At 58.6% G+C, this 22,914-nt stretch overlaps 1 protein-coding gene across 9 annotated transcripts in view; it reads left to right on the top strand.

Annotated features, from left to right (window-relative positions):
- Window positions 1–1,200: 1,200 nt before the first annotated feature.
- Window positions 1,201–22,914, top strand: part of AATK (apoptosis associated tyrosine kinase) — a 47,660-nt gene continuing 25,946 nt past the window's right edge. For 5 of the 9 annotated variants that reach the window (XM_030922503.1, XM_010354270.2, XM_010354269.2 and 2 more), the window contains exon 1: window positions 9,071–9,308. In XM_030922503.1, the coding sequence (XP_030778363.1) occupies window positions 9,194–9,308 (115 nt within the window). In that variant the 5' untranslated portion in view covers window positions 9,071–9,193. Of the gene's footprint in view, window positions 1,485–1,563; window positions 1,744–7,032; window positions 7,108–7,142; window positions 7,219–9,070; window positions 9,309–22,914 lie in introns of those variants that run through there. The other 4 variants (XM_030922505.1, XM_030922508.1, XM_030922507.1 and 1 more) reach the window with 4 other exon arrangements.

The raw sequence follows: 22,914 nt of genomic DNA on the forward strand, positions 1-22,914 counted from the left end.
AGCCATCTGGTCCCAGAATGAGTGAGTGAGTGAATGAGTGAGTGAGTGAATGAATGAATGAGTGAATGAATGAGTGGATGAGGGTGCATCAAACTCAACTGCGAGTCTCCAGGACACTTTTTTTTGAGACAAGTTTTCGTTGTCACCTGGGCTGGAGTGCAGTGGTGCCATCTTGGCTCACTGCAGCCTCTAACTCCCAGGTTCAAGTGATCCTTCCACCTCAGCCTTCCAAGTAGCTGGCACTACAGGTGAGCGCCACCATGCCTGGCTCATTTTTCTAACTTTTTGTAGAGAAAGGGTCTTGCTGTGTTGCCCAGGCTGCTCTGGAACTCCTGAGCACAAGCCATCCGCCTGCTCTGGCCTCCCCAAATGCTGGGATTACAGGCATGAGCCACCAGGACCAGCCTCCACTGCACCTTCATTCTCCCCGCTCCCACAGGGGTGGGCTGGGGGGAACCTGCCCCGCCCCAACCCTGCAAGGTGGGGCTTTGGGGCAGGGACGGGGGATGCTGGGAGAAACATAAGGGAAGGGATGGCCCCTGTGTGCCCAGGCCAATCTGCTGCCCTAAGCACACGGCACAGTCCAGGGTGGGTGGAGACTCAGCCAGGTTCCTCCTTCATGGCTGTCACAGCCTGGAATAGGAGCAGGCCTGTGTGCAAAGCCAGGCCCCCCACTCCACCAGCACAGGTGCCACCCGAAGCGCATAGGGCGGGGGGACAGCCACCAGCTGCCTCCAAACCTCCGAGTGAGGGGAGGGCCCCTGAGCACCAAGCCCCGCCCTGGGTGTGCTCCCGGGTTCCACCACCTGTCTCCCTGAACCTTCCCAGCTAGGAGCACCCCCTCCCCCACGCCGGCATTCCCTCCGTACCCACTCACGACTTACCACTCATGACTTCCGTTTCCCACCCACCAGCCTCCGTGCCCCTCTCAGTCCCAGGCCTCCGTGCTCCCTGCTCCAGCCCATCCCCCGGCTCTGTGATATCCCCCCTCCGTGCACGCCCCCCGTCCCCCCCTCCATGCCTCCCCTCCGTGTCCCTCCTCCAAGCCCCCCTCCGTGTCCCCCCTCCGTGTCCCCCACTCCATGCTCCCCTCTGTCCCCTGCTCCGTGTCCCCCTCTCCCTGCCCCCCCATGCCACCCCGGCCGCGGAGGAGCCCCCCCTCCCCCGCTCCGCTCCGCGCGCGCTCCCGCCCGCGTTTTCGGACTGCACCAGCGGAGCCCCGCGGCGCCAGGGCCGGGCGGAGCGCCTCGTCTGTCGCCGCCGCCCCCACCGGTGCGGGCGCTGCGGCTGCGGCGGGGGGCGCGGGGCGCGGGGGCCGGCGCGCTCCGCACCTGCGGCGGCCGCTGGGTGACGCGGCGGCGCGGGCCGGGGCCGCGGGCGTCCTGAGCGCAGCGCCCCCCCGGGATGCCCCCCGGCCGCTGGCCCGGCCATGTCCTCGTCCTTCTTCAACCCCAGCTTCGCCTTCAGCTCGCACTTCGACCCGGGTGAGTCCCTGGCGGCCCGGCCTGCGCGCCGCTGCCTCCCTCCTCCGCTGCGGACGTGATGCCGTTGGGCCGCACCGGCCCCGGTTTGCATGGAAATGAACCCTTTCCCCGCCCCGAGCCCAGTCGCAGAAGCAGCCGGACCCCCTGACGGCCCCAGATCTCGGAGGGGCAGGGCTTGGGCCCCAGCACAAACCAGCCTCCTCCTGTGGGCTGGCGTCCCCCGCGTGGTCGTGACTCCGTGGCTGCCTCCCGGGCACAGGTAACTGGGGCACAGAGGGCCTGCGTGGGCCCCAGGTGTCCAGGAGAGTTGGTCTCAGACTAAGGGCCCTTGGGGATGTGGAGGGTGTCAGCTGGCTGGGGTTCAGGCTTGCCATGGCCTCTCCTGGGTCCGGGGCCCTGGCGTGGGAGGCTTCTTCCCAGGCTGGGAGCGGTTCTCGGAGCCCTACCCAGCCACCAGCAGCCGCGGGGGATGTAGGGGGAGCAGGGGCCAGTCCACATGACAGAGCCCAGTGGGCAGAGGCTCAGAAGAGAGGGGCTTGGTGGATGCCCAGACCCCCTGACAGTGGGGGCCCGAGGTGACGCTGTCAAGGGGGCTGCAGGGGACCTGAGGCCAGGCCTCTTACCCTGTGTGGCCAGTCCACCAGGCAGGGCACGATTACCCATGGCTGCCTGGCCTCCTGGCTGCGGTGGACAACTGGGATAGGCAGAGGGGGCTGGGGGCAGCTGGAAGCCGCATCCGTCACCAGGAACCAGTGGGCTTTCTAACCTCTGCTTCTTCAGATCTGGCCCCTGCTTGGCCTGAGTGGGAGATACCCCGCCCCCGCCCTGTGCCATCCATGGCCTCAGGGCCAAGTCCCACCCACATGTCACTGGGGCTCTGGCACCAGGCTGAGCCAGCCCAAACAAAGCGTGTTTGCATGTGACGCGATCTCCTGTGTCTCCTTCCCTGGAGCAGGGCCCAGGGCGTGCAGTCTGGCAGGGACACACGGGGGTCCCCGGGGCAGATCTTGGTCTGAAGGCATTTGCTTCTTGGAGGAAGGGAGCTGGTGGGAGGTCTGTCTGCTGGGCTTAGGGCTGTGGGTGTCACTTGCTCAGAAATGACTTCCTTTAGTAACTCCTGGGGCTCAGAAGTCCCTGTGTGGTGGGCAGGCAAAGGCCCAGAGCCCAGCAGCCCCCACAACAGCTGTGATGTCTCCCCAACCCGAGGGCAGGGGGTGGAGGAGGCTTGGGGCAGGTCCTCATGGCATCTGTATGCCAGGCGTGGCCCAGGGCGCTTGGTCCTTTCTGCCCCCAGAACAGAGGGGACCCTCAGCCCACGCCCTGCCTTGGGGCCCGGCCTTGCCCTTCGCCATGAGAAGCCCTTTCCCCTGCCTTTGAGTAGCACTGGCGCTGCCCTTCCCTGGGTAAACAGCCGTGATCTGAGTAATTCTAATGTGTCCATTTAATGACTTAGAGGAGAAGACATTGTTGGAGACAAGGGGTGTCTCTCCTCTGCAAGATGCTGGGCCAGAGCTGCAGGCACCTGCTGGGTTCCAGGGCCCACCTGCCAGGAGGGGCTGCCCGAGGTGCTGGTGCTGGTGGAGAAGAGTACCCTCCTTCGGATTAAGGGGCTGGGTCTAGGCTCTGCAGCAGCCCCCTTGAGGGGGTTAGGGAGGAGAGGAGGGTCCCATGCCCTCCCACTAAACTTAGCCCAGTCTTCCAAGCCTGGCTGTGCTGCGCTGCAGTCCCTCCGCCTGGCCTTGCCTCTGTGAACCTTGGTTTTCCCATCTATAACATGCACTGACAGTACCTGTGGCAGGCCCAGGTGGGCTTAGTGCTTGGTGAGCACTTGGCTCTGTGCTGGAGGTCGTGGTGCTGGGACAGAGACCCCCAGGGCCCAAGCTTCCTGCAGCACACGGCTGGCTCCTTGCCATCCCCGAATTGGAGCAAGTTGGTTCCTTCTGAGGCTGCTTGTGTCTATGGGGGGCACCCAGAGGGGAGGGGCCCACGCTTGTGGCTCTGGCAGTTGACTTGTGTGTCACTCAGCATCTGGGGCAGTGCCAGCACCTGGGCACGGGGGTCTCACCTCAGTCACCAGGCCCCGCCCCACTGCCGGGCCAGCTCCTTGTTCATCACAGGAGCTGGTGCCAGTCTCCATAGAGGTGACGGCAGTTGTGGTGGTACAGGGGGCAAAGATGCCCAAGAGTGCAGGGCCTGAGCTAGAGTGGAGGCTGTGGGCATAGACTGTGGGCTGCTTGGGCCCCGACCTTCTTCCACACCAGGCAGATGCGGGCAGGGCAGGGGGGCACCTGGCCCAGGAACCTGCTTGAGCACCAGGAAGAGCTGCCTCCTCTGGAGCCCAGCTCTTCCCCCATCTCCCTGGCACTCAGGAGCGTGGGTGAGTGACCCTGGGGGATTTCTTGGCAGCTGCAGCCCTCCAGCCTCTGTGCTGTGTGGCCTTGGGCAACTCACCCAGCCTCTCTGAAATCCACTCTGCACAGATGAAACCTTGCTCTGGGGTGGGCATGGCGGCCAGGAAAGGCAGGGTGATGGGGGTGGCGCGTGGGCAGGATGGCCGGGTCCAGGCTGGCAGGAAGAGGGTGGCATGGCCTTGAGCGAGCGGAGGTCACCCCTTCTACCTGAGTGCCCCAAGGGAGGGGGCTGACCTTGTTGCTCACCCTCCCCAGCCTTCCCCTTCCTTGGTGTGGTCTCAGAGCGCTGTGATTTCTACTCGTCCTGAGCCCTGGGGCCTGGAGCTGTCCTAGGCTGGGAGTGGGCCTGGGGACGCCACCTTGCTCCATCTTCCGGAGAGGCCGCTCAGCCTGAGGTGGGGGTCGAATGCTCTGCACAGTTAGGAGCAGGAGTTCGCCCTGGGGCCGCCGCTGGTTTGCTGACGGGCCCTTCTGTGACTGGCTCTCCATGCCTGTTTCGTCATCTATAAGGTGGGAATGGCTGTGATGGGCAGGTCCGAAGGGACAGCAGTGGTGCACTGAGGCAAGGGTGGGTACCTGGGCAGTGCCCGTCATGGCTGACCCCAATGCAGAGGTGTCACTGTTGACCAGTGGGCAGGGCTTGGAGCTTGTGGAAGTTCTCGGAACACGTGGCAGCCTGGATTCGCCACCCCCACACCCCCGCCTCTCCCCCGTCCCTCGGCTCACGCCCTGTCTCCTGCCCAAGGCCCCTCCCTGTGTCTGACCTGAGCCAGGCGCCATGAGGGGTTTCTGGGAGAAGTACCTGTGCCTGGCAGTGGTGCTTGCTCTCAGCATTCATGTGAACTGGATCCCTGGCACAGGGCTGGGCAGGCTGGGCCTCAGGGAGATGGTGTTGATGGGGAGAGGGCAGAGGAGGCAGTGAGCCCCGGGCTGGGCGTGGCCTCAGTGGCAGGGGCAGGGCTGGACTCAGGGGCTCAAGGAGCTGAGCAGGAGGCCATGGGCCTGGGTGGTCCCCAGGAGTCCTCCCCTTGGAAGGTGCCCCACGGCTGACACTGCCCAGGCGCCATGTGTGGGGTCTGGTTGAAGGCAGCTGCTGCTGCAGCCTCCCAGACTGCTCAGGCTCAGGCAGCAAGCACCTGCCCTTGGAGGAGTTACCTGTCCTCCTCTCGCCCCCTGGGGTCTCAGAGGATGCCCCAGGGGAAGCTGTGCCCGTGGGTTGGGCCCATCCCCCCACTTCCTCTCAGGTCTCCCACCGAGACCCTTAGGCTTCAGGCGTGCAGGCCAAGGTGGGTTCCTGGAGAGGGTCCCATGGGAAGGTTGTGTGGATAGTGGCCTTGGAAAGTGGTCACACGCAGGCCATGGGCCCTAGGCATGGGTCTGGCTCCCACCTGCCAGCGTGAGTGCAGGCACTTGGGGAGGGTGTGGATGTGAGGCCCCCAGACTCCCAGGAATGGGTCAGGGAGACCATTTCCCTCATTCCGGCACATTCTCCAGGAGGCCAGGCTGTGTGCTTCCCTCCATGGGGCGGTGCAGTGACCCAAAGGACCAGCCTGGGCCCTGGGTGCGCCAGAGGGAGCAGTCCCTGCTGGGGGTTCAGACCTAGCACCTACCCCTGCGGTGGCCACCCTGTGGGCTCGAGTGCCCCAGAGCTGGCTGGGGTGGGCTGGCAGCTGTTGTGTTGTGTGGAACATGCTGGAAGGTCTGCCTTATGCCGCCCTGCATGTTCGGGATGCATCGACTCCCCGCCATGGCCGCTGCCTCCCCGGCTCCCAACCCTGACCCTGCCTCACGGGAGAGTTCTGCCGTGAGCTGGTGTCCTGAGCGGGGCCCTGCTGTGTGACCATGGACAGGTGTCATAACTTCTCTGTGTCTGTTTCACCTCTTTAACGGGGTCCAGCAGCACCCATGTTCCAGGAGGCTCCTGAGAGAACCCGGGGGCCGTCACGGCAGCTCCAGGGCTGGTGACCGTTCACGTCCTCTCTGCACTCACCCACCACCCCGGCCACCTGGGAACTGTGCTCCTGCCTGTGCCCCCGGAGGCATCTGCCGAGTGGAATATGTCACCCCAAACCCTGCCCGCCCAGTACCTCAGAATGGGGTCTTATTTGGAACTAGGGTCTTTGCAGCTGTAATCAAGTTAAGATGAGGTCGGCCTGGAGTGGGGTGGGTCCTGAATCCAATGACTGGGGCCTGATAAAAAGGGGAGGAGTGGCGCGCACGGGGGAAGGAGGCCACGTGCAGAGGCTGGAGCAAAGCAAAGCCCAGGAGCACCTGGGGCGGCTATGCCGGAGAGGCAGGAAGGATCCCGCCAGCGCCTCGGAGGGAGCGGCCTTGCGCACACCGTGCTTTCCTCCTCCACCCTCCAGAACTGTGAGCACATCCATTCCTTGCCATCTGGGCCAGCAGCCTGTGGTCCCAGACACGCATCTGGGGGTCCCCCTGGGTCTGAGGGGTGAGCACAGCTGCCTCAAGACATGAGGAGACTCTGACTCCATCCTAGGAAGTTAATCCTTGGAAGAAAATGAGGGTACGTGCTGGTCCCCAGCCTCAGAACCCGCCAGGGCACTTGGCTGGGTGTGAGGAGGAAGCAGGCCAGGGCCACAGCTGCGTGGCGTCCTCTGCCTCCTCCTCAGTCCACGGCGGAGGCAGAGGGTCCACGGCGCGCCCCGTGTTTCCTCGGATGTGCTATGTGGCGGCGAGCCTGGGACCACGCTGTTCCTGCTGTCACCGGCCTCCTGTCTCTGGCTCACAGGGTTCTTCCAGGGCGGGTTTTTCTCGAGGGCCACGTGACCCTTCTGTGCACCCCAGGGCAAGGCTGACGGGAGGCCCACTTGACCACTCCTGGGTGGGAGCCTGATGCAAAGCACCTGCTGTGGGGCCTATGGCCTGCGGTGCTGTCCCTGGTGGCACAGATCCAGGGGCCCAGGAGCCCGTGTCTATGGTGGGGAGACCCCCGTCCCCTCAACAGGCCACAGTAACAGGAGGGCTTAGGCGTCTGGGCCCCGCTGGGCCTGGCCCTGCCTTTCACAGAGGAACAAACGCCAGCGGGACCGGTGGCCTTGGCCTCCCCGCCCCCCGCAGAGGAAGCCGGCAGAGGAAATGAGGGCAGCGGACGGGGCCGGAGCCAGTTCCCAGGCACCTCTGAGGACTGTCACTGGAGGCGGCGTCTGCGCCAAGTCCCCAGCCTCCCTCTGCAGGGACCGGGGCCTAGGGTCAGGGGGCCGGGGCCTTGGGTGGGGCTGGGGTGGGCTGGGGTACACCCGGGGGTCACTCTGGGGTTACAGTCACAATCAGAGCCACGTGGGAGCGACAGCCAGAGCCCGGTACGTGGGGGTTTCTGGGAGGACGCAGGCTGTGCTCCCATCGCCAGCCTGGGGGTGGGGGCTGTGGTCAGGAGACTCCTCCTGCAGGGACCCTGCCAGTGGAGGTGGTCATGCCAGAGCAAGCAGGGCCTCTGCAGTGGGCAAGTCTGGGCAGCTGGGGCCACCTACCCCAGGGGGAGTGAGGGCCAGGATGCTGTCCTGAGCCAGGGCTGCTCAAGGCCACCTCTCATGGTGGGGCCTGGCCAGCCTATCCCCATCTCACCCTCGGGCAGGGTGTGGGGTCCCTGCTGCTGATGGACAGGAGTCCGGCTCCACCCACCTGCCAGGGTCCCCAGGAAGACCCCTCCCTGCCCCTGGCGTCAGGCAGCCCTGGCCAGCTGGCCTGGGGGAGCCAGGCTGAGGGGCAGGGGAGCCTGGTCCAGGACCAGGGCTCTGCCAAGTCACCTCTGTGCCAAGGCCATGGTTTGAGGCTGTGTCTTGATGCCATTGTGGGATGGAGCTGGGGACACCGTCCTCTGTGTGAGGACCCCTCCGACGAGGGCTTAGCGCTCACTGGGGCTGCTCTGGCTTCGCTTCTCCACTTCTGGGAGTTCTTAGTGACTTTGAACAAGGAGCCTTGGATTCCCTTTGTACTTGGTCCTGCGGATTCTGTAGCCAGTGGGGCCTGCTTAGGGTTTGGGCTCCACTGTGAGGCCCACGTGGAATTTCCTCGAACCCCCTGGGAAAAAGGCGTGTGGCTTCCTCGTGACCACGGCACACACAGGTGTGCTCTGGCATCGGGGGTGTGAGTCCAGGGCTTCTCCCCAGTGGATTTAACCATGTGGCAGCACACCCAGCCCCCGAGAGTCCCTGAGAGCTCCCGCCGCTGCCCCCAGGACAGCCACTCGGCCCATCACTCGCCGGCCGCTGGCACCCTCCCCTGCCACTGCCCCAAGGACAGCCACCTGGCCCGTCACTCGCCGGCGCCCTCCCCCGCCGCATGTTGGGGATCTCGCTCGCTCGCTGTGAATGATGCTCAGTTGTGGGCTGTCCCATGGGCTGTCCCGTGGGCTGCTATCGTGGACGCTGGAGTGAGGGCCCCTTTACTGAGAGGTAATTCACATACCAAGGACCCACCCGTGTCAAGTGAACAGCTTGGGGCTTTCCTGCATTCCCAAGACTGTGCAGCCATGGCACGGCTAGCCCCGTGCCCGAGGGCATCACTCCCCATCCCCTGCCCCCAGCCCTGGCAGCCACCGATCTGTGTCGGTCTCTGGGTGCCTGGCCTGGGCGTCTGTCTCATAAGCAGAGTCCTGTGGCCTTGGCCTCTTTGGGCCTGCGGTTTTCACTGTGTGTATAGCGGCCCCAGGGATCGGGTGCTGGTGTGTGGCTGTGGGCCACTGTCCAGGGAGCTTTCAGGAGGTGGTGCCATTTTGCCCCCATCCCTACGGACGAGTGTCTCCACAACTTCCCCTCCCACCAGCGCCGGCTGCTGCTTTTATAATGCCAGGGCTTGTGAGCCTGTGGGGGCTGCCCATGGTGGTCTTGTCTGCCTTTCCGTGGCGAAAGATGCCAGGAACCTTTGCAGGGCCTTCCCAGCCCTTCTGAGCCCCTCAGGCGAGTGCCTGTTGGAGATATTTCCTTGGTGGTTGGTATCTGGCATCGGGCAGCCCTGGCTGTGGGAGCCAGGCTTGGGGCAGTGGGCAGGTCCTGGACACGAGGCCTCAGGTCTGTGCGCAGTGAGCAGGCGGCCTGCTGCTTCACTTGCCGTGACCCCGTGCAGGGCTGAGCACCAGCAGCTCCCACCCTGAAATGGGCTGAGGTGGGAGCACTTGCACCAGGGGCCGGCACACGCCCCGCTTTCCTTCCCAGGGAGCTGGGTGCAGACACTGACCAGCATACCGCCAGGCTCGGACACCTTCTGTCCCTGGGAAGCTGCCTGGAACCTCGGTGGCCCAGAGGCGGGCGTCCCTGAAAGCAGCTCCTGGCCCCAGGGATGAATGACGGGGAGGACGGATCCTGCTCGGACCCTGGCTCCAGAGGCTGGGCCCCACCCTGCTCTCTGCCTTGGGGTCTGGTGAGACGCTCAGCTGCTGCTGGGGCCCGAACTGGTGCGTCAGACTCTGTTTTATTTTTCCTTCTGTGACAGGCGGCCCTGCAAGTCCTTTCTAAAAATAACTGCGGCCGGCGTGCATCCGCGACGCTCGGCCGCCCTGGCCGTGGACCTGCCCGTTTCCTCCTTGGCAAGCCTGAGCATGGCAGCCCCCTGCTGCTGCCCAGCCGGCACTGAGGGAGAGACTCAGTCTGTGCAGGTCCCTAGGGGGCCAGCTGGATGCCGGGCTGTGTCAGGCCTGGGACCCCGAGATGCACAGGAGGGTAGGCCCCCAGGAAGAGTGGGACTGAGGGCCAGAGTGTTGGGAAACAGTGTGTGTCAAGCAGGGACAGGCCAGGAGCGAAGAGATGGGGGCTATGGGACCTTAGCTGGAGCTGCCTGCCCCTTGGGAGCTGTAAGGCATCAGCCTGCTGGGGAACCAGGGGCATTCCAGATGCCCGTCCCAACAGCCTTGGTGTGGGCCCTGGGGCATCTCATGCTGATGGAGGCTGGGCCTGGGCTGTGTCATGCATCAACAGAGAGGACATCCCAGCTGGCAGAACTCGCTTCCCTCCCTGGGCTGGGCTGGGCACCCATGTTTGATTGCAGGGTTGGCTGTTGAGGGGCAGGAGAGTCAGGCTTAAAGATGCTGGGGTGGTAACCCCCGGGGACCATGCGGGGGTCCCTGCAGCAGAGAGTGGGGCTGGTCCCAGCACTGAGGGAGGGCTGGATGCCCACCTTGGGGCTGCCAGCGTGTGGGGCAGGCATGTGCGTGGAGGGCACATGTGCGTCTATGAGTACACGCAGCCCCGGGTGGGAGGCGAGCGTGTGCGTGGGTGGGTGCAGTGCCTGTGGTGTTGGGTGGACCTGGCCCAGGCCCGTGGACCTTGCCATGTCCTGGGCTTGTCCTGGAAGCTTACATTTTATGTGGCCTCTCCTGAAAGTAACTGTGGCCGGCATGCTTATCTGTGGTCCTTACCTGTGGACACTCGGGCTCCCCTCTCTTGGGGGGGCAGCGTCTCGTGACTTACAGCCCCTGCTCTGTCTTCACCTGCCACCCAGAATCCCATGTGGCAGACGGTGCCCACATCTGTCTGGTCTCGGAAGTGACTGTGGGGACAGTTCAGGGCTGGGCACCATGCTGCGTCCAGGGCCTGTGGGGACACCGTCACTGTCCTAGAGGCTCCTCCCGCTCCCTCTCCCCTGTGTCAGGAGGCCTGTGGGGTCTTGCCACACCCCTGCCCAGGGCCCTGCTTCTCACTCAGGGAGGGGTCTTCCATTTCCTGCCTGACTGGCGATCAGGGCCGAGGAGGGGTCCACTGGACTGGGGCTCTCTGTAGCAGGAGCTGATTGAATTTCAAAAGACACAGTCCCAAGTGCCATCATTCTGAGTGTAGAAATGCCAAAAGATCAAAATTCCAAAAACCAAATTCAGGAAAAAATGATTTAAAAGATTCTTTAAAAGACATTTAGGCCGGGCGCGGTGGCTCACACCTGTAATCCCAGCTGCTCAGGAGGCTGAGGCACAGAATTGCTTGAACGCGGGAGGCGGAGGTTGCAGTGAGCCAAGATTGCGCCACTGCACTCCAGCCTGGGCAACAGAGCAAGACTCCGACTCAAAAAAGTAAATAAAATAAAGTAGTAGGAAAGGCTAGGTGTGGTGGCTCACACCTGTAATCCCAGCACTTTGGGAGGCCAACATGGGTAGATCACCTGAGCTCAGGAGTTCGAGACCACCCTGGCCAAGATGCTGAAACCCCGTCTCTGCTAAAATACAAAAATTAGCCACGTGTGATGGTGGGCGCCTGTAGTCCCAGCTACTCGGGAGGCTGAGGTAGGAGAATCGCTTGAACCCGGGAGGCAGAGGTTGCAGTGAGCCAAGATTGCACCATTGTGCTCCAGCCTGGATGACAGAGCAAGACTACATCTCAAAAAGAAAAGAAAATAACAAAAAATTGTGGGAAAAAACTAAAAAGAGATAGAAAAAAAAGAAAATTGGATTTATGAAAAAGTGTGTGGCAGGGCCAGGTGATGGGCAGCTGCACGGAGACGTTCCCTAAGAGCTGACTGCCTCTCATGACCACATGGCGAGCCTGTGCATTTCGACGAGTAACTGCTTTTTTTCTCATAGGCTGTGGCTCTGCTTGGAGAACCCGCTCACATTCATCATCTGCGTGGCACTGCTCTGGTTTGTCTTGTTTTTTTTTTTTTTTTTTTTTTTTTTTTTGAGATGGGGTTTCACTCTTGTTGCCCAGGCTAGAGTGCAGTGATGCGATCTCAGCTGGGCTCACTGCGGCCTCCGCCTCCTGGGTTCAAGCGATTCTCCTGTCTCAGCCTCCCTAGTAGCTGGGATTACAGGCGCCTGTCAGTGTGCTGGGTTAATTTTTGTATTTTTAGTGGAGACGGGGTTTCACTATGTTGGCCAGGATGGTCTCAAACTCCTGATCTCAGGTGGTCTGCCCGCCTCGGCCTCCCAAAGTGCTGGGATTACAGGCGTGAGCCGTCACTGCTCCTTTTGAAATTCTGTGATTCGGCCCGTACCGCATGAGTATTCCCATTCGATTCTCCCGTCTTCCGCGCCACACTTCTGTGTTGTTTGGGGTACGGGAGGTCCACTGTGCGTGGGCCTCATACACAGACTGCAGATTTGGCAGAAATAGTGCTGGTGACAGAGCAGCAACAGCATCACAAAGCGTCCTCTCATCCTGCCATATGCACGAGTATCTTTGAGCCAGTTAGTAACTTCCCTGGCTTCTTAGGGCAAATGCAGCTGTTAATTCCCTGAACGCTCCAGGGTGTCATCAGCTGGGAGGAACGCCCACACAGGCAAATGACGCATCTTTAAACGGAAGTTCCTGTCTTGTCTGAATTTTCCGCCCAGTGCGTTGGGCTGAACAGAAAAGACAAACTTTATTGGTGACATCTTCAAATTCAGTGTTAGAAGCCTTGATCACACCTAATTCCAAATCTGTCATTATGGTTTGGGGACTCTATTGAAATCTATTTTCTTCCACAAAGTCCACCAAATCTTCAAATAAATGTTGATAAGGTACTGTACTTTTCCCAGTTGTTAATACAGAAACAAGCCAGAAAGCTCTGGAATTTCCTAATCAACAGGGGCATGAATTGTATATAGCTGATAAAAATCAGTGGGGACGGAGGCTGGGCATAGTGGCTCATGCCTGTAATCCTGGTACTTTGGGAGGCCGAGGTGGGCGGATCACCTCAGATAGGGAGTTCAAGACCAGCCTGACCAACATGGTGAAACCCCGTCTCCACAAAAATACAAAAATTAGCCAAGCGTGGTGGTGGACGTTTGTAATCCTCGCTACTCGGGAGACTGAGGTGGGAGAATCGCTTGAACCTGGGAGGCAGAGGTTGCAGTGAGCTGAAATCGCACCACCGTACTCCATCCTGGGTGACAGAGTGAGACTTGGTCTCAAAAAAAAAAAAAAAAAAAAAAAAAAATCAGCAGGGCTGGTTTTGAAGGTGCCATCCATTAGGCAAAGTGAAGCATGCACTGGTTTTCTGTTAGATTTAGTACTAAATATTAGAATCCATCTTCTCCAGTGGTTTGATCCCCAAGGATAGCTCAGCTCACCGCCGAATGTGCTTTGTAACAGGAAGGAGCGTTGGTGTCAGCAAGCATCTGCTTCTGAGGTTGCTGACCTGGTTGAATTCTTCTCTGACAAAGGACTTTTGTTGTGGTTTGTTGTTTTCTTGAGACAGGGTTTTGCTCTGTGGCCCAGGCTAGAGTGCAGTGGTGCAATGGTGGCTCACTGTAGCCTTGACCTCCTGGGCTCAAGCAATCCTCCTGCCTCAGCCTCCCAACAAGCTGGGACCACAGGTTCGAGTCACACTGCTGGCTGATTCCTGAATTTTTGTAGGGACGGGGTCTCATTATGTTGTCCAGGTGGGTCACAAACTCCTGGGCTCAAGTGATCCTTCTGTCTCCACCTCCCAAAGCTCTGGGATTACAGGTGTGAGCCACCACTCCCAGCCAAAGGGTTTGTTTTGTTTTTTGTTTTTTGTTTTTGAGACTGAGTCATGCTTTGTTGCTCAGGCTGGAGTGCGGTGGCGCAATCTTGGCTCACTGCAATCTCCGCCTCCCAGGTTCAAACGATTCTCCTGCCTCAGTCTCCCAAATAGCTGGGATTACAGGCAAGTGCCACCAGGCCCGGCTAATTTCTTTTTTTTGTATTTTTAGTAGAGCTGAGGTTTCACCATGTTGGCCAGGCTGGTCTCGAACCCATGACCTCCAGTGATCCGCCCACCTCAGCCTCCCAAAGTGCTGGGATTACAGGTGTGAGCCACCGTGCCTGGCCCCAAGGCTGTTTTTTTGAAGGCAAACATAGCACTGCCTGTGAGGGGTTGGAAGTCTCATGCGACTGAATAATTTGCGGGGAGATTTGTATTTTTTTGCCTGTGTTTTCACTTCTTCTATGATCGAGTTGATACCCAAATTAAAGGCCACCCTTGTCAACCTGACCACCGTGTGCATCTCCTTTGAGCACACTTACTTTCCAAATAAAGACAGTCTCAGGGTCCTAGCTGTGCCTAACATGACACAACCCTCTGGTGACTGTGATTTTGGGGATTTTAGATTTCAGGGGTTTCAGCATATTCTGGAGGATGGCGTTGAGACGGTGTCTTTCGGGCTTATGATCAAAGTCCCTCCTTAATCACTCCCAGGCAGTGCTGGCTTTTGGGATCGAGGTGTCCTTTGGACACAGCCTTTGTCCTGGGAGGCTCGGGAGAGATGGGCCCAAATAACCAGCCAGATGGGGGAGGCCGGGCCTCTGAAGAACTGGGTCGCGTGGGGGTCTGGCCTCAGGTGGCTGCTGCCCTGCAGATGCGTCTGAGCCACAAGTGTGTGCACGCGCCCCTGGCCACGGCACCCCCAGCCCCAAGGAGCCTTGCTTCATAGAAAAGTTTATGCTTGATCCCAGGCACCGGGTCTGTCCTTTCATTTCTGGGGGATGTATCTTTCCACCTCACCTTGGGGATGTAGGGGAGGACGGGGGAGTGGGGAGGCAGGTGGACTGGGCCTGGGTTCTGTGCAGGTGGGGCTTGGCTGACACCTGGTTTCCATGTCTCCACCTGGAAAAGTGACTGTGTCTCTGCTTGGGAATTCTGTTCCTCTCTGACTCTTCTGTGTCTGGGCCCTTGTGCAAACCTTTGCAGAGAAATCCTGATCCCCAGCCCACAAAGTTCTATCTGCCCTGCAGTGGTTCGTAGGGGGGCACAGAGGGTCCCTCCTCTCTTCTCCTGCCCCAGGGACCCCAAGAATCTTGCTACTTCAGCCTGCCGCTGAGAGGTAGGGGTATTCGTGACCAACAATGGGGACCACTCTGGGCTTCCCAGGGACACTGGCCTGACCCCTGGGCATGCTGACTCCCCCAGTACCGTCTGCCCTTGACTCAGCGGCATGCCTGCCAGGGTTGCGTCAGTTCCTTCCTGCACGGGATCCTGTTTGCATCACCAGATATGGGAAGGGGACCCTGGTGCCAGGAGGTCCTCAGATGCCCCACCGAGGTCCACCTGCCGGCCACCCAGGCAGAGAGGCCCCTGTCTGTCTGCCTTTGGGGCCAGAGCCCGCTTCCAGCCTGCTGACCACCCCTTGTGCCCAGCCTTTCCATGTGGCAGTGCCAGGGGGCGTCTCAGGTCCCCAGAGACACTGGATGAGGCATGAGCTCTTCGCAGTGTGGGCAGTGGAGGGTGTCTGGCTGTGACGGGGCGTCCCCAGGACAGCCTGTTGTGGAAATAGCCCCTGTTCTGGTAGGATCTGGGCGGCTTCCCAGAGGGGGCATCCCCGGTGGCAGAGCACAAAGGAGGTCTGGGGGAATGGGCAATGAGCTGCCGGGGGTGCTGAGGAGTAGGATGGGGGGAGCACTGGGATCAGAGGGAGCCTTAGGATGGGGTGGGGAGCACTATGTTGAGGGAGCCCTAGGAATGGGGGGAGCGCTAGGATGGGGAGGGGCGCCTATCCCCACCCCGCATTGACACAAGGATATCAAACTGCTCACTTAAAAAAATGTACTGGGGCCGGGCGCGGTGGCTCACACTTGTAATCCCAGCACTTTGGGAGGCCGAGGCGGGCGGATCACGAGGTCAAGAGATCGAGACCATCCTGGCTAACACGGTGAAAGCCCATCTCTACTAAAAATACAAAAAACTAGCCGGGCGACCTGGCGGGCGCCTGTAGTCCCAGCTACTCGGGAGGCTGAGGCAGGAGAATGGCGTGAACCCGGGAGGTGGAGCTTGCAGTGAGCCGAGATTGTGCCACTGCACTCCAGTCTGGGCCACAGAGCCAGACTCCGTCTCCAAAAGAAAAAAAAAGAAATGTATTGAGGGTATAATTCCCACAACACAAAATAACCATCTTACAGCAAACAGCTCAGGGGCTTATAGAACATTCACCATGGTGTGGAAACCACCACCGCTTCTAGTTCCAGAACATTCTTATCAGCCCAGAAGGACGCCCCGCACCCATCAGTGGTCCCTCCCCATCCCCCTCCCCTCAGCCACCCGCACACTTTCTGTGTCTGGATTTGCCTGTCTGGGTACCGAGTATCCACGGAACTGTGTGCTGTCCCGTCGGGAGGCCCCAGGCTGGTCTGCAGTGGTCCCACGGCAGCGTGAGGGCTCACTTGTTATTTCCCATTAAAAAAATCATGGTCCTCCTTGCGGGTCAGCTGCTCGCCTTCCTCAGGGGCTTGAGCTGCCGGACCAGAGGGACATGCTCCTCCAGGAAGACTGGGGAAACTGAGGCACCGGGCATTTTGAGGCTGGGTGGTGGGGGCTGACTGCCCTTCCAGCAGGGGTTCCTGAATACCCTGCGCCTCAGGCCCTGCCTCGGAGGGGACCCTGGACAAGCAGAGAGCACGGACAGGCGTCAGTCGGGGGCAGAGCTCATGGGAGCACAGGCCCCAGGCACCCAGGGCTGTTGTGAACCTGCGGCCGTGGGAGCCAAGCCCAGGGTGGGCTGGGGGCGCCATGGACAGGGCTTTTAGAAGTGGCTGTGATCTAGGTCAGGAATGGCCATGGTGGGTGACTCTGCAGACCCCCGGGGAGGCGTGAGCAGGGTCCCCCTGGGCTGGTGCCTTGGGTGGAGGTTGGAGGCCTGCAAGGGGCTGGAGGATGTGGAGAGAAGACAAGGGATCGGAGGGGCTGGATTTCCTCAGGGAGCTGGGATGGGTGGATGGGGGAAGGAGTTAGGTTTCCCACAGGGCCAGGGAGGACCAGGGCAGGACCGCATGGGGAGCTGGTTTCCGCGGTGTGTGGTTGCAAAACTCCCGGGCAGCCTGGTGAAGACGTAGGGTGTGGGTGGTGGCCACCCGGCCTGGTGACAGGGCTGGAGGCTGCGGCAGTGGGTGATGTGTTCGGGTCAGGGAAGGGAACCTGCACCAGCTCAGGGGAGGAGGGTCCAGCCCAGGATGGGTGGGTTGCGGACAACGGAGGGGGTGCCCAGAAGCTGGAGGAGGCTGGCGGGGCTGCCCTGGCCCCAGAATGCAGGTCTCAGGATGGCCATCCCTTTTGCTCACCAGTCATGGGACGTATTCAACCCAGAGCTCAGCCAGGGTGCACCCAGGACAGAGCCTGGATCGCTGCCCCATCGCTGGCCTGGCCAAGGCACCTCCACCCCTGGTCTCCGTGTCTCCCTCACCTGGGGACACCTCGCCAACTGCCCAGCTGGGGGCTATCCCCAAGCATCCTGGTGTCGTCCTCACTGGCAGGGTCATCTGCTCCTTGGATACTCGGGTGGGCTCTGCTGGCTCAGAGCAGGACTGTGGACACAGGCAAGGGTGTCTGTGTGTGTGAGTGTGTGCATGTGTGAACGTGTCCACGAGTGAACATGAGAGCGTGTGTGTGTGCATCTGTGACAGCACATGTGTGTGTGCATGTGTGAGCACATGTATGAGAGTGTGCATATATGGACATGTCCATGAGTGAGCATGTGTGAGAGCGTGTGTGTGTGCATTTGAGGGCATGTGTATGTGTGCATGTGTGAGAGCACGTGTCTGTGTGTGCGTGTGCATGTGTGTGACAGCATGTGTGTATGCATGTGAGAGCACGTGTCTGTGCATGTGTGTGAGCACGTGTGTGCGTGTGTGTGTCTGTGTGCAAGTGTGTGTGCAAGTGTCTGTGTGTGCAAGTGTGTGTGCAAGTGTGTGCCAGTGTGTGTACATGTGTGTGAGCACGTGTCTGTGTGTGTATGTGAGAGCACATGTCTGTGCATGTGTGTGAGCACGTGTCTGTGTGTGCGTGTGTGTGCGTGTCATGTGCAAGTGTGTGTGTGCCAGTGTGTCTGAGTCTGCATGTGTGTGAGAGCACGTCTGTGTGTGCATGTGCGCGTCTGTGTGTGTGCCAGTGTCTGTGTATACATGTGTGAGAGCACGTGTCTGTGTGTGCATGTGTGTGAGAGCACGTGTCTGTGCGTGTGTGCGTGCGTGTCTGTGTGTGTGTGCAAGTGTGTGCCAGTGTGTCTGTGTGTGTGCATGTGTGTGAGAGCATGTCTGTGTGTGTGTGTCTGCGTGTGTGTGTGTGTCTGCGTGTGTGCGTGTGTGTGCGTGTCATGTGCAAGTGTGTGTGTGCCAGTGTGTCTGAGTCTGCATGTGTGTGAGAGCACGTCTGTGTGTGCATGTGCGCGTCTGTGTGTGTGCCAGTGTCTGTGTATACGTGTGTGAGAGCACGTGTCTGTGTGTGCATGTGTGAGAGCACGTCTGTGTGTGCATGTGTGTGAGAGCACGTGTCTGTGCATGTGTGAGAGCACGTCTGTGTGTGCATGTGTGTGAGAGCACGTGTCTGTGCGTGTGTGCGTGCGTGCGTGTCTGTGTGTGTGTGCAAGTGTGTGCCAGTGTGTCTGTGTGTGTGCATGTGTGTGAGAGCATGTCTGTGTGTGTGTGTCTGCGTGTGTGTGTGTCTGCGTGTGTGCGTGTGTGTGCGTGTCATGTGCAAGTGTGTGTGTGCCAGTGTGTCTGAGTCTGCATGTGTGTGAGAGCACGTCTGTGTGTGCATGTGCGCGTCTGTGTGTGTGCCAGTGTCTGTGTATACGTGTGTGAGAGCACGTGTCTGTGTGTGCATGTGTGAGAGCACGTCTGTGTGTGCATGTGTGTGAGAGCACGTGTCTGTGTGTGCATGTGTGAGAGCACGTCTGTGTGTGCATGTGTGTGAGAGCACGTGTCTGTGCGTGTGTGCGTGCGTGCGTGTCTGTGTGTGCAAGTGTGTGCCAGTGTGTCTGTGTGTGTGCATGTGTGTGAGAGCATGTCTGTGTGTGTGTGTCTGCGTGTGTGTGTGTGTCTGCGTGTGTGTGCATGTGTGTGTCTGTGTGTGCCAGTGTGTCTGTGTGTGCATGTGTGTGAGAGCATGTCTGTGTGTGTGTGTCTGCGTGTGTGTGCATGTGTGTGTGTGTGTGTGCCAGTGTGTCTGTGTGTGTGCATGTGTGTGAGAGCATGTCTGTGTGTGTCTGTGTGTGCCAGTGTGTCTGTGTGTGTGCATGTGTGTGAGAGCATGTCTGTGTGTGTGTGTCTGTGTGTGCCAGTGTGTCTGTGCTCCTTCCCTCCCTTGCCCCAGGTGTGCCACAGGCACCTTAGGGCATTGGTGTCCCCTCCCACACTGTATTTAGGGCCTTCCATTGGGGGATCCCCGGGGCTCATCCCCAGGTACCTCGTCCCAGAGCCATGTGTGGCTTCAAATCCAGCCAGTCATCCTGGAGGCTGGTACTGGTCCAGCGGACATCCCTGTGTGCTGGCCTGGGCTGTGGTCTCGAGCAGGGAGGGTCCCTGTGGACTGGGGTGGGCTCCTCCCCTGGTCCACACCAGGTGCTTTGCAAGGGACCAGGGGCTTTGGGACTGCAGGTCAAGATGGAGGAGCTAGTGGGAGGCTGAGCGTGGTGGGGGCAGCGCAAAGTGGACGGAGACCCCAGGGCAGGTGGCCATTCTGCGTCCAGCGCGGCTCTGTAAAGGCAGTAGTGATGGGATCAGGTTTGAGTGATAATCAACTACAATTATACATCGTCTGATTCTAAACGCAGTGCATGCTTGTTGTAGAAAATGTGAACGTGCAGAAGGCAACCAACCGGATTTCTACCTCCCAAGACAAACACTTCATGCTTTGGTGTATTTTTTCCCAGCTTGCTTCTGTGTTCTTTTGACAAAGTTGTGATCAGGATTTGTAAACAGTTCTATGTCCTACTTTTTCTACCCTTACTGAGGGTAGAGGGAAGAGAACCAAATGGCGCATGGTGACCGTGTGTAATTTCCTTAGTTCTAACGTTTGTATATGAGACGTCAAAGCCCATCAAGTATGTATATGCACATCTATCTATACACCACGCCCTACAGCCACAATAACACGTTTCCCTCACGCCCTGGTCTTGGGCGCCCTGCGTGTCCTGCTTCTTTTCCTTAGCATAACATCGTGGATATCATCCCGTATGTTTAAAACACCTTCTTTTCTTTGAGACAGGGTCTTGCTCCATCACCCAGGCTCGAGTACGGTGGCACAATCTCAGCTCACTGCAACCTCCACGCCCAGGCTTAAGCAATCCTACCACCTCAGCCTCCCAAGTAGCTGGGACCACAGGCGTGTGATACTATGCCTGGCTAATTTTTTTTTTTTTTTTTTTTTTTGTATTTTTTTAAATGGGATTTTGCCATGTTGGCCAGGCTGGTCTCAAACTCCTGAGCTCAAGCAATCCACCAGTCTTGGCTTCCTGGGATTACAGGTGTGAGCCACCTCGCCACCTCACCTGGCCTAAAACATAGTCTTAAACTCACTTTTTATGGCTTATTTTGCAGATATACCATTGTTTTTATTTCATCATTGTTTCACTGTTGAACATTTAGGCTCTTTTTTACTTTTTGTTTTTAAGATGGAGTCTCACTCTGTCTCCCAGGCTGGAGTGCAGTGGTGCGATTACTGCAACCTCTGCCTCCCGGGTTCATGGCATTCTCCTGCCTCAGCCTCCCAAGTAGCTGGGACCACAGGTGCCCCCCACCACGCCTGGCTAATTTTTTGTATTTTTAGTAGAGACGGGGTTTCACCATGTTAGCCAGGATGGTCTCGATCTCCTGACCTCATGATCCGCCCACCTCGGCCTCCCAAAGTGCTGGGATTACAGGCGTGAGCCACCACGCCCGGCCAATGTTATTTTCTCTTTTTTTTTGAGACAAGTTTCCCTCTGTTGCCCAGGCTGGAGTGCAGTGGCTGGATCTCAGCTCATTGCAAGCTCTGCCTCCCGGGTTCCTGCCATTCTCCTGCCTCAGCCTCCCGAGTAGCTGGGACTACAGGTGCCCGCCATTGCACCCGGCTAGTTTTTTGTATTTTTTTTTTTTAGTAGAGACGGGGTTTCACCGTGTTAGCCAGGATGGTCTCGATCTCCTGACCTCGTGATCTGCCCATCTTGGACTCCCAAAGTGCTGGGATTACAGGCGTGAGCCACCGCACTTGGCCTCAAGGTTATTTTCTTAATGTAAATTCCCAGACGTGGAATTACTTGGCTGGAGAGAAGCCAGGTCTCCAGGCTGTTCTGCTTTAACACTCACCAAACTGCGTGGGCCACCGGTTCTGATTTACTGGCTTCTAAAAACTCCCACTGTCTGGAAGCTGGACATGTTATAATTTTGCATTTCTTTATGATCGAGGCTGGACATTTTCTCATGGATTTTGGGCAGTTTGGTTTTTGTTGTTGGTTGGTTGTTTTGAGACGGCGTCTAGCTCTCGCCCAGGCTGGAGAGCAGTGGTGCGATCTTGGTGGCTCACTATAACCTCCACCTCTTGGGATCAAGCAATTCTCCTGCCTCAGCCTCCCGAGTAGCTGGGATTACAGGCCTGTGCCACCATGCCTGGCTAATTTTTGTATTTTTAGTAGAGATCAGGTTTCATCATATTGGTTAGGCTGGTCTCAAACTCCTGACCTCAGGTGATCCGCCCGCCTCAGCCTCCCAAAGTGCTGGGATTACAGGCGTGAGCTGCTGTGCCCAGTCTTGTTTATGTTTGGGATCTTAGAGTATTAGTTAATTTTCACTAATTGTGTGTTCTGTGTAGTCATGACATCAGCTCTTTGACACATTTTCTGTAAATTGTTTTTTCTGGTTCGCTGTGTGCCTTTAATTTGAGGGCTTTTATCGAACACACTTTTTCTTTTTTTTTTTGAGATGGAGTTTTGCTCTTGTTGCCCAGGCTGGAGTGCAGTGGCACGATTTCAGCTCACTGCAGCCTCTGCCTCCCGGGTTCAAGCGATTCTCCTGTCTCAGCCTCCCGAGTAGCTGGGATTACAGAAACACGCCACCACGCCCAGCTGATTTTTGTATTTTTAGTAGAGACGGGGTTTCATCATATTGATTAGGCTGGTCTCGAACTCCTGACCTCAGGTGATCCACCCGCCTCGGCCTCCCAAAGTGCTGGGATTCCAGGCGTGAGCCACCGCGCCGGGCTGGAACAGACATTTTTATGGAGTCAAAGGCTTCAACCTTCAACATTTTCCTTTGTGGTCCCTTCCGCTGCTTTTAGCTTAAAAACCCTTCTCCATTCAGAAATCTAATATTTACCTGTTTTCTTTTAAGATGTTGTGATCTAACTTAGAATCATTTAATCTGAAGTTATGCGGTCAGGCTTTTTTTTTTTTTTTTTTTTTGGTGGGGGGAGTCTCGATCTGTTGATAGCCCAGGCAGGAGTGCAGTGGCACAATCGGCTCACTGCATCTTCCACCTTGGGAGTTCAAACAATTCTTCTGCCTCAGCCTCCCGAGTAGCTGGGATTTCAGGCATGCGCCACCCGGCTAAGTTTTGTATTTTTAGTAAAGGCAGAGTTTTACCATGTTGGCCAGGCTGGTGTCGAACTCCTGACCTCAAGTGATCCACCCACCTCGGCCTCCTGAAGTGCTGGGATTACATCCGTGAGCCACCTCACCCAGCCTGCAGTCAGGCTTTTCATGGAGCGTGGAATCCTCTGCACGGCCAGGCCGAGATTTTGGTGGGTCTGTGCCCCAGCACTGTGAGGTTCTAATTGTTGTAGCTTCTGACCTGTTAATCCCTGGAAGGGCAAATTTCCTGTCTGTGCTTTCTTTTCCCACACTGTTAGCTTCTTTCACCTGGGAGCTTCGTCTACGGCAGTGTCTCTAATGGGCACCAGCACGTTGGACTTTGGGATGCACAGGAGTGAGCCGGGCTCTGACTCTGCCACAGTCTTGAGTGTGGATTTGATTAAGACAGAAGCTTTAATAACAATGAAGGTGAACTCCTCCTACGCTGGAAATGCGAATGGCGGGAGGGGCTGTGGGGGGCGCACTGAGAGTGGGTGGGCGGCTCTTAAGGGAGCCCGGTGGGCTCCTGCAGGCCCCCTGCCCAGCCCTCTTGCCCCTCTGTTGTTCCAGCTGCAGCAGCCCTGCCTGGGGGTACCTCCAGGGGCCACTGTGTCCTCTCAGCCACCCAGAGGCCTGCTCTTCCCTGACAATGTGGCCACCCTCTCCCAGAGTCCCGGCCACATTGCTCCAGGTGTGAACACCTGGCCAGCACAGAGCGATGGGGAGGGCAGTGCAGGGGCTGGGACAAGGGGCCTTGACCTTTACCCCCAGGCTCCCATCTGCAGCTTTGCTGATCCTGACCCATTTGTGGGTGTGATTT

Source organism: Rhinopithecus roxellana, chromosome 19 (genome assembly GCF_007565055.1).
Source record: "Rhinopithecus roxellana isolate Shanxi Qingling chromosome 19, ASM756505v1, whole genome shotgun sequence".
Lineage (NCBI taxonomy): Eukaryota > Metazoa > Chordata > Mammalia > Primates > Cercopithecidae > Rhinopithecus > Rhinopithecus roxellana.